The sequence below is a fragment of the Nansenia antarctica genome, assembly GCF_963989245.1.
Source record: "Nansenia antarctica genome assembly, chromosome: 1".
Classification (NCBI taxonomy): domain Eukaryota; kingdom Metazoa; phylum Chordata; class Actinopteri; order Argentiniformes; family Microstomatidae; genus Nansenia; species Nansenia antarctica.
In genome coordinates this window covers 104,283,127-104,298,617 of record NC_137674.1, presented here as the reverse complement: position 1 = coordinate 104,298,617, position 15,491 = coordinate 104,283,127, and the positions used below count along the sequence as shown (strand labels likewise).

The 15,491-nt window shown below is 46.3% G+C and overlaps 1 protein-coding gene across 1 annotated transcript; it reads left to right on the top strand.

Annotated features, from left to right (window-relative positions):
• Positions 1-15,005, top strand: exoc1 (exocyst complex component 1). Its single transcript, XM_080540184.1, has 18 exons — positions 1-77; positions 628-760; positions 1,034-1,164; positions 1,552-1,711; positions 2,882-3,069; positions 3,894-4,121; positions 4,859-4,991; positions 5,331-5,440; positions 7,612-7,761; positions 8,055-8,166; positions 9,780-9,943; positions 10,659-10,772; positions 10,900-10,979; positions 12,536-12,764; positions 12,962-13,145; positions 13,318-13,517; positions 13,967-14,161; positions 14,398-15,005. The coding sequence occupies exons 2-18, from the start codon at positions 637-639 to the stop codon at positions 14,548-14,550; spliced, it is 2,655 nt and encodes an 884-aa protein (XP_080396310.1). The 5' UTR covers positions 1-77; positions 628-636; the 3' UTR covers positions 14,551-15,005.
• Positions 15,006-15,491: the final 486 nt, after the last annotated feature.

Genomic DNA, 15,491 nt, shown 5'->3' with positions numbered 1-15,491 from the left:
CTGAAAGATACATTTTACATGGAAATAGACCGCGATCAGGTGCATAACATTCATTCTCCTGTCTACTTCCTATAGAAGTAAGTGTCCTAATACCTAACAAAAATAGTACATCTATCTAGCCAGGATGACATCTTATTTGCTTGCTAGCTCGCTGCAGATGACATCTGCATGACATCTGTTGAACAGCTAGGTTGAATGACTGCCTCGTTAGCTTTTTTAGCAGGAAATCGTCATTAATGTCGAATATAACATAATATATGTTAATAACCGTTTCAGTGAATATGAAACGCGTGTTCGATAGCCTTACTCGTGATGCCACCAGTCAAGGATTGCTAGTTAGCTAGCTAAACTGTGTATAGCAATATTGGGAGTATAGGACGGTGAGAGATACTGGCTTATTCTTGATCTTGAGAATGAGAATCGAGGAATTAAATAATAATTACAAGAAATAATGTGTGTGTGGGCTGTCACAATCACAATGTGTTCCCCAGGCCTAGTAATAATATCCGGTCTCTGCTTTCATGTGTCCCCAGACAATAGTTCCCTACGTGGTGTCTAGATTGATCAGCATCATGTGTATGGCTATGGGGTTATGGTGGCATGATGTCTTTATTTGTTTCCACATAGGAAACCACAATGACAGCCATCAAGCATGCTCTCCAAAGGGACATCTTTACGCCCAACGATGAGCGCCTCCTTAGCATCGTCAACGTCTGCAAGGCAGGGAAAAAGAAGAAGAACTGTTTCCTGTGTGCAACAGGTGAGGGGGTCTAATGTCTTACCGAGCCTGTCTAATTCAGACGTGGTGTGTTGGGAGAGATGATGAAAGGGGGTGCTTTTCTATGCCAGACCTCAGGGTAACATTTTTGGAATGAGAGTCAATGATCCTCACCTGCTCAACAGTGGTGCCGTTCCAGCATAGAGCACATGAAAATGGCTCTCAGGGCTTTTGCTGAAAAGCGATGATGTCAATGAGAGGTTAAGAGTAGACATGCATTCAAATGAACGGTTCGTTCACATTTTCTACCCCCAGTGACCACCGAGAGACCGGTGCAGGTGAAAGTGGTGAAGGTGAAGAAGTCGGACAAAGGGGATTTCTACAAGCGGCAGACGGCCTGGGAGCTCCGAGACCTGACTGAAGTGGACGCAAAAGACGCTAGCAAGGTCAGGGACAGATCTGGACTTAGTCAACCAGTAAACATTACGTACAAACGCTGTCAGTTGTTACCTAGCTGGTCTGCTGTTATACTGAATACAACCCAGTAGTCCCTTCTCTTCCCTCCTTGACTACTCCCTTCCATGTACTCTTGTCTTCCCACATCCTTTTTATCTAGTGCACCCCCCCCCCTCCAAACTGCTAATCATATTCTCACTGTTCATTATTTCCCTTGTCCTCCTTCCATCTTCTTCCTCCTCCTCCTCCTCCTGCTTTCCTTCTCTTCACCATCACATCCAACGCTCTCTCCATCCTCCTGCTCCTGCTCCCTCCCACCCTCTCTCGCATTCACGTCGTCTCTCTCTGCTCCTCCTCCTCCTCCTCCTCCTCCTCAGGAGAACCCAGAGTTTGACCTCCATTTTGAGAAGGTCTTCCGCTGGGTGGCCAGCAGCACAGCCGAGAAGAACTCCTTCATCTCCTGCATCTGGAAGCTCAACCAGCGCTACCTGCGGAAGAAGGTGGAGTTTGTTAATGTCAGCTCCCAGCTGTTGGAAGGTATGGCTGCTTTTTTGGCTATGGCTCCCCTCTCTGTGGTGGGTTGGAGCAAACACATGTTTTATCTTGACCCTGTGCTATCCTCTGTACTTGTGTCAATGTATCTATGAGGCACATTTTGCTTGCACCAATCTCCAACGCAGCCTGCATATTCCCCTTGAAATTGACTGACTCCAGGCTATGTTCCTCTTAGGGAAATCATACGGTTAGCAATGTCTCTAACTAGTACAAGTAAAATGTCAATTTGGACATGTAAAGAAGGCCTCAATCCTTGTATGTTTGAGTAACACTCTATGCATGTGTAGTAACACTGAAATTACTCTAGTAACAACATTGTATTGATATGTTGTCGTATTGTAATTAATTAATTGCAATGTAATTGCACAGAACTTGACTTCCTACTGTGTGCAAATAGCTTTGTATGTGAATTAAATCCATGGACAATTGTTTGTCTTTGTGTGGGGACAAATTAGAAAAGAAAATATGTGATAATGTATTGCAAATGAACATGGGGGTTTTCAGTAGTAGAAGGCATGGTGGTAGTCAGAGCATGTCTAGGGCCAAATAACACCGTTTCTTCTTTGAATCCCGAACTCTGACCTCTGACCTCGTGGCTTTTCTCTGTGGCTTAACAACTCTTTATTCTCACTCCTCTTCTTCTCTTTTAAACCTCTCTCACTGGCCAGAACTTCCTAAAGCGGAAGGTTGGTAGCACTTACCTTTTCTCTCCCCCACTCATTTCCTCTCCATCGTGATCTCACTGTGTTGAATCACCCTTCTCATAAGTGGACTGACTCACACATCTTTGAAAGCTTGAAAGCTATTCTTTGGCTTTGGTTTGGTGGAGTGAGTGGACATAGTGGTGTGTGTGTGTGTGTGTGTGTGTGTGTGTGTGTGTGTGTGTCTGTGTGTGTGTCTGTGTGTGTGTGTGTCTGTCTGTGTCTGTCTGTCTGTGTGTGTGTGTGTGTGTGTGTGTGTCTGCATCTATCTGTTTATGTGTTTTTTGGGTGTATGATGATGTCATGTGAGTTAGTCTAGGCTGTATGTTTTTGTGTGTGTACATTGGTATATATGTTTGTCTTTATGGATAAATGTACATTGTTTGTGTGTGGCGTGGTGTGCAAGTATGCCGTCCATGTTAACCCGTCCTCCACATTATCCCTGATCTAGAGTCGGTCCCCAGCGGGGAGAGCCAGAGTGTTGCCGGGGGCGACGAGGATGCTCTGGATGACTACCAGGAGCTGAACACCCGTGAGGAGCAGGACATCGAGGGCATGATGGAGGTGTGCGAGTACGCCATCTCCAACGCCGAGGCCTTCGCTGAGAAGCTCTCCAGGGAGCTCCAGGTTCTGGATGGGGTGAGTCGTCGAGCGCTGTGATCAGTGTTGCCAGATTGGGCGTATTCCCGCCCAATTGGGCTACTTGATCACACCGGGCGGCTTTTAGACTGTGGTTAGGCTGGGAAACAATCCCATCTGGCAACACTGACTGTGATGCGGGTCTGCTTGCAACAAAGGCGGCCATAGTGTCTTGTGATTTGTGTTGAGCCGGCGAAGGAAATGTACATTTGTTTGTCAAACAGATTTTTTTAGCATTTTGACGCGCTTCGAGGTCACTGTCACTCAAGGATGGACAAAACTCTTGTGTGATTTTGAAGATGAAGCTATGGAGGCTTAATACATAGTCTTGTGTGTCTCACCTAACACATACTTTAGCGTCTTTTGTTGATGATTACATTTGCTAAGTTCCTGATAAATTTTTAGGCCCTCGTCATTATGATTTGGGGGGCATTTATTTTTTTTATTTTTTTTTCTCTGAGTGGGGCAGTCCCACTTATATTTTTCATTTTATTGATAGATACAGTGGAGAATTAGACAGGAAGGATGGGTGAGAGAGAGAGGAGGGATGACATGCAGGATATGTCCCCGGCCGGAATCGAACCCTGCGGTTACATGGTCAACGCTTAACCCGCTACGCCACCTAAGCGCCCCGATTTTGGGGGCATTTTATGAGCTTTCCAGTGCATTTTTGCCCCTAGAGCCTCTGTTCATTTCCTACCCTGGTTTGATCACATCGGTCTATCGGTCTACATTGGAGCGAAATACAAACAATAAACTTGAGATTTGACATTTTAAACTATGCTTAACTGACCTCCTCCTCCTCCTCCTCCCCCCACCATCAGGCCAACATCCAGTCCATTATGGCGTCTGAGAAGCAGGTGAACATGCTGATGCAGCTCCTGGACGAGGCGCTGTCTGAGGTGGACACCATCGAGGGCAAGCTGAGCAGCTACGAGGAGATGCTCCAGAGTGTCAAGGAGCAGATGGACCAGATCTCCCAGAGCAACCGCCTCATTCAGATCAGCAACACCAACAACGGCAAGCTGCTGGACGAGATCCAGTTCCTGGTGGTGAGGAGGCGGGGTTAAAGGGGCCACTTCACCCCATGTTCAACCTCCTATTTATTATCTCCAGCACCATACCAGTGTTTTCTATATGAAAAAGGAAGAGATGTCCCATTACCCATGTCATTGGTTTATTTAATTAGCAATTTTGCATTCACAGGGAACCACAAACTGCAACATATGTGATATCCTCTCTTGTCAGAATCGTCACAATGCATATGACCATTATTGCCGATTGCTAGCTATCGATCTTCATGAATCCTACAGTTGACACAGTCTCCTGCTGAAGTACTGATCCATTTTCATTGCTTCTTTTTTTAATACACAGAGAGCAAATTTCCGATTGTTAATATGGGCCTGACTAATCTCTGTAGTGGAAACGTTCCATGACATTATTCCATTACGTTCATGCTGTTCCCGTAACTCGTTATACTGACCCGTTACCCAAAGCTAATGATGAGTTGATAACATTACAGTTTCACTTGTTAAATATGTGCTTGTATAAAGCTTAACGGACAGAGCAGTAATATAGATTTTTTTAAACTATGGTGATGCTAATTTAATTTACATGGGTATATAGCAGTTTTAGCTGGACTGACCCTTTCAGCTCATAAGGCACCTGTAAGTAATATTCTTCAAGGACCAATGGGTATACACCATGAAGTAATATATCCAAAAAATAGCATATATATCAATAACAGATTGTGTGGCTTTAAAGTGAAGGTTGAATGATGTCTCCTCAGAACTACATGGACCTGTCCAAAGGCCACATCAGAGCCCTGCAGGACGGAGACCTGTCTTCCCCCAAAGGCATCGAGGCCTGCATCAACGCCTCTGAGGCTCTGCTGCAGTGCATGAACGTGGCTCTCAGACCAGGTGTGTGTGTCTGACTGTGTGTCTGTGTGTCTGTGTGTCTGTCTGTCTGTCTGTCTGTCTGTGTGTCTGTGTGCCTGTGTGTGTGTGTCTGTGTGTCTGTGTGTCTGTGTGTCTGTCTGTCGGTCTGTCGGTCTGTCTGTCTGTGTGTCTGTGTGTCTGTGTGTCTGTGTGTCTGTCTGTCTGTGTGTCTGTGTGTCTGTGGGTGTGGGTGTACTACATATCCCAGACATTGGCCTTGTGGTGTGGTTAAGCAGCACGTTAACTCAGGTTTGGTTAAGCAGCACGTTAACTCAGGTGTGGTTAAGCAGCACGTTAACTCTCTCTGTTGTCTGTTTTCAGGTCATGAGAAGCTGATGGCGGTGAAGCAGCAGCAGCACCTGTTCACGGAGCTCAGAGACACATTCGCCCGACGCCTCACCAACCACCTCAACAATGTGTTTGTCCATCAGGTAACACACACACACACACACACACACACATACACACAGACAAACACACACAAACAGACACAGACACACACACACACACACACACACATACACACAGACAAACACACACAAACAGACACACACACACACACACACACACACACACAGACAAACACACACAAACAGACACAGACACACAACAAACACACACATCAAACACAAACAGACACAGACACAGACACACACACACAGACAAACACACACACACACACCCACACACACCCACATACACACACACATACATACACACACAGACAGACACACACACAGACAGACACACACACACGCACACACACACACACACAAACACACAGTTAACAGTGGGGCTCATCTTTTAGGTCATTTGCAATTTAATTTTAACACCACCCCAAGTGACACGGGTCGCACACCAAGGTGGGTTTTTCATTCATACAATAGATAGATGATAGACAGACGTTGGTCTTGATATACTGTATATGATCTGCTGAGTCCTAATAACCTGTAAACACCTACGTTCTCAATCACTGGGCAATGTAGCAACAGTGACACCACTGTCACAAACAGTCATATGGAAGACTCCTTACCGTCAATTATTGGTCTTATGAACGGCGTGCTAGGCCTGATTTATTTACATTTTTGCTTTTGTTTTTGATAGGCCCTTTTCTTTCCATATCCACTTCCTGTGTCACTGTGACCCTCTTCCTCTGCTGTTTCCTTCCTTCCTTCCTTCCTTCCTTTCACTTCCTGGTCCCTTACTTCTACTCTTGATTCTGTGCTTCACTCTGCATCACCACCACTCTGCTCTGCTCTGCTCTCTCTCTCTCTCTCTCTGTCCCCCCCTCTGTCAGTTCAACAAAAGTCACTTCAAAATGACCATCCCTCAGTTCTATAGGTCCTCCTGTCTGTCACTTCCAGTGAGTACCCTCCCTCACAGCCAACCCCACCTCCTTGATTGACCCCTTCCTCTACTCTAACCTATGACCTCTCCCACCTCACATTACCCCCCCCCCCCACCCCGACTTATACTGCCGTACTTATTCAAGCACCCTGTTTTTTCCACAACAACGCATTACTGATGGCATGACGGGGCGTGCTCAGACTCATGACTGTTTAACACCCTTGCCTCTCTTTCACACGAACACAGACCACCCTTCCTCTCTCCCTTCCTCCCTCCCTTCCTCCCTCCCTTTCCCTCCACCTCTTCCTCCATCCAAGGACTGGGCTTTTCTTGCACCGTGCTTCCTGTTTTTCAGAGTGCTTTCTGCTGTGACATTGCTGTGCTGCAGTAGGGCGGGGGTGGGGGGGGGGGTGTTCCATGTCAACAACCCTCTGCCTGTCTGTCTGCTCTGCCTGCATGCTTGGTAGCAGCGCTACACTAGTCATAGCAAAGCAAGTGAATAGACTGAGTATGGTTGGAAGGATGAGGACTTACACCACTGGTATGGGGTAACTGAGCTGCAATGACAGCCCTATGTCTGTCAATGAGGTGATTAGAGTTAGGGTTATGTTAGAGTTATGTCGGAGAATGGAGTTATGAACATGGTATCCTGAAGTGGTTCGTTGTGTACTAATCTAATGCCTGTTTTGATATGTATATACTGTGTTTGAGTACAAGGAATATCCCTAAAGCAGGTGCCAGGGGTGGGCAATCTTACCGCTAGGGCCAGTATGGTTTAGCCTTATCTGAAGCGAGACCAAATGCGGTCCAGGAACCCACCTGTCCTCCCACTCATTACCTCCCACGAGTCGTGCTTAAGCCAGGCTAAGTGTGGGTGCAGGCTCCAACCAAAGAGTGACAGACCTACATGTCATTCAACTGTCTTTAGTTGAGGCTTTGATTCATAGAATCAGGCGTGTTACCCTTTAGGTATAGGTAAGATTGCCCGTTGCTGTCGTGTGTGTGTGTGTGTGTGTGTGTGTGTGTGTGTGTGTGTGTGTGTGTGTGTAACCGTGTGCGTGCGTGTGTGTGCGTGCGTGTGTGCAACCATGTGTGTGTGTGTGTGTGTGTGTGTAACCGTGTGCGTGTGTGTGGGTGGGTGTGCTTGTGTGCCGGTGTCTGTGTGTGTGTAGGTGTTTGTTTGCATGCCCGTATGTGTGTGTATTCGAGCACGGGTACGAGCGCTACTCATGGTCTGTGTCCTCACTGTGCCCAGGGCCACGACCAGAGCTCCACCCTGTCCCAGCACACCGTGGAGCTGACCCTGCCCAAACACAGCCCTCTGCACAGGGACCTGCTGCGCTACGCCAAGCTCATGGAGTGGCTGAAGAACACTCAGAGGGACAAGTACGAGGGCCTGTCCAGGGTGAGGGCCAACTTTCATCCCCAAAACATCATTGACTCTATTTGAGATTATCGCCCCCTGTTGTGAATGATGATCACGATGATGAAGATGCTGCTGCTGATGATGATGATGATGATGATGGTGATGGCCATCATCATCATCATCCTCATCATCACCATAATAGGCTACATCTGTGACGTCACTATGTTTTTATCGTCGACACCATGACATCTCATGACATCAAACTGTCAAAACTTTCATATTTCACTTGCGTGTTAAATGACTATTGAATGGATTTGTCTGTCATTCTTCAGACCTACGTCGATTACATGACCAGGTTATACGAACGAGAAATCAAAGATTTCTTCGAGATGGCCAAAATCAAAATGGCGGGCACGACCAAGGAAGGCAAGGGCAACAAGTTCGGTAAGAGCTATGAATGTTTACATCCAAAGTGGTTTATTGGTATAGCTAGTATGTGTGTGTGTGTGCGTCCATGTGTGTGTGTGTGTGTGTGAGAAATGTGTAATTGTGCTTGTCTTTCCCTTGTGTTGTAGTTGTGTTGTAGTCTGTTTCTGTCTTCTTTCAATGGCGTTTTCCATGCCGATAGTCATTGAGTGATTTGAATGTGTGATGAACGCTCAGTATGTTTGTCAGTGTGTGTGTGTGTGTGTGTGTTGCACGTCATTGTCTTCAAGTTCTATGTGGAAGACACAGTTCACGTCTATTTAATGACACAATCAGTCTATTGTACGTAACCTCTCCAGCATTTTCTCCATACTCTGTCATGTTCTGCCTGGCTCACCGTGCTGGGCTGTTGGTCCTGGCCTGTTTGTGTACTGTCCCCAAACAAACTAAACGTATTCTTACCTGGCCTGCCCAATGTGGCCTCCTGTGTCACTGCCTTTAATCTTAAAGGAAACAGTTCTCAGTTCGGCTGACAACTGGTGTTCTGTTTCATGCCATTTTTTCCTATCTTGTTTGGCTGCTCATTTGCTTCCTGTTTAATGCCGTTACATAAGAAGACCTATTATTATAACTTTACTTGTTAGGTGTAAAAATGTTATGTTAGAGAGCATTAGAATAGAAATACACTTGAGGTTGACTTAAATCAGTGCTTTCACGTTTTTAACGTTACGTTTTCTTTTTATCATTGGGTTGTTATGCTAGACCAGAGGAATGAAAGCACTGATTTAAGTCAACCTCAAGTGTATTTCTATTCTAATGCTCTCTAACATGGCCCTTTCATTTTGGCGCTGCTTCAGTTTTTAGTGAGAGTAAGGGCCTCTGCTTTCTTTCAATGTCAGCCTCAGCTTTTCCTTCTCGAAAAACAAAAACTAGCAAAAAAACGGATCAGGCGTTTAGCCCGACCAGCCACTGCAGCGCATGTCAGTGTGTGAACTTTTGACCTCTAACCTCTAACGTGCCCCCCCTTCCCTCTCCATGCTGCATGTCATTGAGCTTAACATATCTCTGTCTCTGATGCCTGCCTTTCTAACCGGCCGCCAGCCACACTTCCGCGGAAAGAGAGTGCTCTCAAACAGGAAACAGAGAGTAAGTATCACACACACACACACACACACACACACACACACAAACACACGTCACGCAAATCCCACACACCTGTCCTGTAACCTCCCCTTTTCTCCACTACTGTGCGTCTCATACCTGCTGCACACCCAGGAACCCCTCCCTTGCTCCTCCTCTATAGACTCTGTCTCCCAGAATCCTTTAGGGTATCACCCCTACCCTGTCATACTGTACTACTGTGGGCTTTTGCATTCTGTGTGACGTATGCAATAATTAAGATGTGTAGTTGCTTTGCTTACTTTAGCCAAATGTACGTTGCTCTGGATGAGAGTGTCCGCTAAACGACAGACCTAGCTGCATCTTAGCTATTCACCACCCAATAGAGTTACAGGATAAGCTCACGGTAGCTTTAGCATAGTGGTTTAGTCTCAGGGGGCTATGTTGTGAGGGTGATGTTCCGTAGCCTTTAAGACAAGACGATCTGACGGGGTTGTCCTGCGCTGCCTCAGGCCTCCACGGCAGCTCTGGGAAGCTGACAGGCTCCACCTCCAGCCTGAACAAGCTGGCGGTCCAGGGCGCCAGCAGCAGGCGCTCCCAGTCCTCCTCGCTGCTCGACATGGGCAACATGTCCGCCTCGGACCTGGACGTGGCCGACAGGACCAAGTTTGACAAGGTGACGTTTTCACAGGGTCATATACTTTTTAAATTCACCATATATAAATGTAATTCACCATATATTTCACCGTATTTCTTCCATTTCCATTTCACATGAAATTTAGACCAGACATTGGTATTAACTCCCATAAAACTACACGCTGGTTTGGAAAGTTAAAATGACTTTAGCTGTGTAGTTGTATTGAGTTAATACCAATGTGTGGTCTAAATTTCATGTGAATATTGCAATGGGAATATGTTTTATTAAAAAAATGTTTTATGTGTCTTATTTCCCCCACTGTATACCCTCTGTCCTATCTTGTGTGATAGGTGGTGTTTATAGTGTAGACTCCAGGAAGATTATCTGTATCTAAGGTAGCAGTGAATGGGGATCTGAATAGAGATGGCTTTTTGATGTATGATGAGGTTGAACATTGTGTGTGTGTGTGTGTGTGTGTGTGTGTGTGTGTGTGTGTGTGTGTGTGTGTGTGTGTGTGTGTGTGTGAATGTGTGTGAATGTGTGAGTGAGAGAGAGAGAGAGAGAGAGAGAGAGAGAGAGAGAGAGAGAGAGAGAGAGAGAGAGAGAGAGAGAGAGCCTGAGCGTGTGTGTGTGTGTGTGTGTGAATGTGTGAATGTGTGAGTGAGAGTGAGAGTGAGAGTGTGTGTGTGTGTGTGTGTGTGTGTGTGTGCACATTCTGTATTGATTGACTGAGGTGCTTCTCTGTGTTTTATAGATATTTGAGCAGGTTCTTAGTGAGCTGGAGCCTCTGTGTCTAGCAGAACAAGACTTCATCAGCAAGTTCTTCAAGCTCCAGCAGCTTCCCTCCCTGGTCCCACCCTTGGCTCAGGTGAGCATTTCATCATCTGTATGGCTGTGTGGATGTGTCTACGCAAGTGAGTTACTGTCTGCGTGCATTGGTACTTCAAAACAATACCTTCACGGTCGTTAACCACCAATTTGTTTGGTTTTGTCAGGGAGAACCAGACGACACAGATGGAGCCCTGCCGTCTAGACAGCCCGCTCCAGGAGAGCACAGGCACTCCTTGTCCTCCGAGTGAGCCGCTGTTTATTTCTTACTAATCTCTTCCTCTTCCGCTCCTCTACTCTCCTCCTTAGTTTCTACTGTTCCCCCGTCAGTAGGGAAACCAAACCAATCACACAACAACAAAAAGTTTGACAGTTCAATTTCATTAGCCCGCCTGTTTCCTTTCCTCGTCATTTAATGTTCCGTTTTCTCCCCGTCTTTCCTTTTACTGCCGTCCCACCCTCCTATCCTCTGTTCCTCCCTCCTATCCTCTGTTCCTCCTATCCTCTGTTCCTCCTGTCCTCTGTTCCTCCCTCCTATCCTCTGTTCCTCCTATCCTCTGTTCCTCCTATCCTCTGTTCCTCCTATCCTCTGTTCCTCCTATCCTCTGTTCCTCCTATCCTCTGTTCCTCCTGTCCTCTGTTCCTCCTGTCCTCTGTTCCTCCCTCCTATCCTCTGTTCCTCCTATCCTCTGTTCCTCCTATCCTCTGTTCCTCCTATCCTCTGTTCCTCCTATCCTCTGTTCCTCCCTCCTATCCTCTGTTCCTCCTATCCTCTGTTCCTCCTATCCTCTGTTCCTCCTATCCTCTGTTCCTCCTATCCTCTGTTCCTCCTATCCTCTGTTCCTCCCTCCTATCCTCTGTTCCTCCTATCCTCTGTTCCTCCTATCCTCTGTTCCTCCCTCCTATCCTCTGTTCCTCCCTCCTATCCTCTGTTCCTCCTATCCTCTGTTCCTCCTATCCTCTGTTCCTCCTATCCTCTGTTCCTCCCTCCTATCCTCTGTTCCTCCTATCCTCTGTTCCTCCTATCCTCTGTTCCTCCCTCCTATCCTCTGTTCCTCCCTCCTATCCTCTGTTCCTCCTATCCTCTGTTCCTCCCTCCTATCCTCTGTTCCTCCCTCCTATCCTCTGTTCCTCCCTCCTATCCTCTGTTCCTCCTATCCTCTGTTCCTCCCTCCTATCCTCTGTTCCTCCTATCCTCTGTTCCTCCCTCCTATCCTCTGTTCCTCCCTCCTATCCTCTGTTCCTCCTATCCTCTGTTCCTCCCTCCTATCCTCTGTTCCTCCTATCCTCTGTTCCTCCTGTCCTCTGTTCCTCCTGTCCTCTGTTCCTCCTATCCTCTGTTCCTCCTGTCCTCTTCCTCCTATCCTCTGTTCCTCCCTCCTATCCTCTGTTCCTCCTGTCCTCTGTTCCTCCTATCCTCTGTTCCTCCTCCTATCCTCTGTTCCTCCTATCCTCTGTTCCTCCTATCCTCTGTTCCTCCCTCCTATCCTCTGTTCCTCCCTCCTATCCTCTGTTCCTCCTATCCTCTGTTCCTCCTATCCTCTGTCCCTCCTATCCTCTGTTCCTCCTATCCTCTGTTCCTCCTATCCTCTGTTCCTCCTATCCTCTGTTCCTCCTATCCTCTGTTCCTCCTATCCTCTGTTCCTCCTATCCTCTGTTCCTCCCTCCTATCCTCTGTTCCTCCTATCCTCTGTTCCTCCCTCCTATCCTCTGTTCCTCCCTCCTATCCTCTGTTCCTCCTATCCTCTGTTCCTCCCTCCTATCCTCTGTTCCTCCTCCTGTCGTCCCTCCGGCCCACCTCAGGAAGGACCTCGTGCGCTTAATGATGAACAAGATCTTCCAGAGCATCGAGACGGAGCTCAACAGCCTCATCGCCCTGGGGGACAAGATCGACAGCTTCCACTCCCTGTACATGCTGGTGAAGATGAGTCACCACGTGTGGACGGCCGAGAACGTCGACCCGGCCTCCTACCTCAGCACCACCCTGGGCAACGTGCTGGTCACTGTCAAGAGGAACTTTGACAAGTGCATCGTGAGTAGAGCTTGTCGGGCAGCTGTGGCTCAGGAGGTAGAGCTGGCGTCTAATGATAATAATAATAATAATAACTTTTATTTGTATAGCGCTTTTCCTGCAAACGTTGCAGCTCAAAGTGCTCCAATCATTATATAATCATAATTAAAATATTTAGTAATTTAAAGGGAATATTCTGTTCTCGCTTCTTCTCTTAGTCTGGTCAGATCAGAGCGATGGAGGAGGTGAAGATTTCAAAGAAGAGCAAGGTGGGAATCCTGCCCTTCGTGACCGGGTTTGAAGAGTTTGCCGAGCTGGCGGAAACCATCTTCCGTAACGCTGAGCGTCGAGGGGATCTGGACAAGGCGTACGTTAAACTCATCAGAGCTGTCTTCATGAACGGTGAGTCTCTTATTCACCCATTAGATTGAATACAAAGATGTGTCCTGCTGGTTTGTCTGTTATTTTAAGCAGAGTGTCGTTCTAGCTGGTAATCGGTTTTGATGGTTGGAATCTGTTTTCTGATTGGTGTTTTTTCTTTTTCTTTCTTTCTTTCTTGCTTGGTGGTGTCCAGTGGAGAAAGTGGCCAATGAGAGTCAGAAGACCCCGCGAGACGTAGTGATGATGGAGAACTTCCACCACATATTCTCCACGCTGTCCCGTCTGAAGATCTCCTGTCTGGAGACGGAGAGGAGAGAGGCCAAGCACAAGTACCAAGACCACCTGCAGTCCTACGTCATCAACTCACTGGGCCAGCCTCTGGAGAAACTCAACGTGAGGAAGGGGGGGGTGGGGGGGTCGATGTTGCTTAGTGGGGGTTGATTTAGTGTATGTCTGGGGTTAGGAGGGGGGTGGGTCCAAGGTGTAGTTACTGCTTGTACTCCAATATCAACACTAGAATGAATGAATTAATTAATTAATCTTTATTTCGAAAACGATAAAAACATTTTTTTACTAATAACGCAAAGTACAGGTATCACTGTTCGAAAAGGAGTAGGATGGAGCCTAAGCTTATGTCCTACCCCTATCTGTCAACAGACTACCATTTTGAATACAGCAATGTATTGGACACACAATATTCTAGTGTGGATAATGGAATTCCAAGCCAGTGAATTGAATTCAACAGAACCACATTTGACATTGTTCGTGTTTCGAGTCATCATAAAACCTCCACCGGGATTTCAAAGAATATTGTTAAGTATGCCCTCTTTGTGCTTTTGCAGCACTTCTTTGAGGGAGTGGAGGCACGTGTGGCCCAGGGGGTGCGGGAGGAGGAGGTGAGCTACCAGCTCGCGTTTAACAAACAGGAGCTGCGCAAAGTCATCAAGGAGTATCCTGGCAAGGAGGTGAAGAAGGGCCTGGACAACCTGTACAAGAAAGTGGACAAACACCTGTGTGAGGAGGAGAGTCTTCTACAGGTGAGAGAGGGAGAGGAAGAGGGAAGAACATGGGACTGTAGTGGCAGTCCAAAAACAGCTTTTGTGTCTGTCGTTTTAAAATGCTATGTAATATGACCGTTACAGAGATTGAACTGTATGACGGTCGGTTGTAGTTATTCTAACAACATACATCACTGAACATCAGCTCAGTTGCAAATGTTGTCGCTTTAATGAGGTCTCACTGTAACACTTCCATTCCCTGTTTTGTCCACCAGGTGGTGTGGCACTCCACGCAGGATGAGTTTATCCGTCAGTACAAGCATTTTGAAGGTTTGATTGGCCGTTGCTACCCTGGTTCTGGAATCACCATGGACTTTACCATTCAGGACATGTTGGAGTACTTTTCAAGCATCGCCCAGTCCCATTAATTACAAGCACTTACAGCATTACCCAAGCTCCCTAATGCTCCATAGTGCCTCACACACACACTACAGAAACAGTTACTGAAAAACAGTGATCTCTGTGCAACTAATGAAATGGATTAAGTAAATTCTGCTACACTTGGCTGAAAATGAAGTTGTTAAAAAGTGGTTTGGAGCATATAGGTGTGTGTGTGTGTGTGTGTGTGTGTGTGTGTGTGTGTGTGAGAGAGTGTGAGAGAGAGAGAGAGAGAGAGAGAGAGAGAGAGAGAGAGAGAGAGAGAGAGAGAGAGAGAGAGAGAGAGAGAGAGAGAGAGAGAGAGAGAGAGAGAGAGAGAGAGAGAGTGTGTGTGTGTGTGTTCATCATTTGCACAAAGATCACATCACAGCTGTCTAGAATTGTATTTGTCTGATTCTTTCATTATTGTCTTGTTAAAGTAAAAAAAAAAAAATCCCTCTTCAAATTGTGCAGGTGGCATGCACTGGTTCATGAAATGTTGGGGTTACTGTATCAACCGATGTAATAAGCCCCTTTCTCAATCACTCTTTAATCATATTTGAGTCAGATCATTTGCTTCTCGAAGTCATATTATTGTAACTGTTTGTAAGAACGCCAAATGTACATAAATAAAAACTACAATGGCTTCTATGTTGTTGTATTTTTGTTATCGTTGCCATCTTTGAGCTGCAATGTTTTGCAGGAGAATGCTATACAAATAAAAGTTATTATTATGATTATTATTATCTACAGGTGCAACTCAAAAAATGTGAATATCGTGCAAAAGTTCATTCATTTCAGTAATTCAACTTAAAGGGTTAAACTTAAATATTATATAGACTCATTGCATTGTACATATGCATGATTATACTTTTCAGAGGGCTGACATTTCTGTATTTAAAATCCTTTTCTTATTGATTTCATGTAGCCTAAGATTCATAAGCTGTAAGCC

What these genes read in the sequence shown, in the direction of transcription:
- exoc1 (XM_080540184.1), top strand. Translation starts at nt 637, where the DNA reads ATGACAGCCATCAAGCATGCTCTCCAAAGGGACATCTTTACGCCCAAC. An exon ending in GAACGTGGCTCTCAGACCAG is followed by an intron (nt 4,992 to 5,330) that starts GTGTGTGTGTCT and finishes GTCTGTTTTCAG; the next exon opens with GTCATGAGAAGCTGATGGCG. An exon ending in AGGCAAGGGCAACAAGTTCG is followed by an intron (nt 8,167 to 9,779) that starts GTAAGAGCTATG and finishes GCGCTGCCTCAG; the next exon opens with GCCTCCACGGCAGCTCTGGG.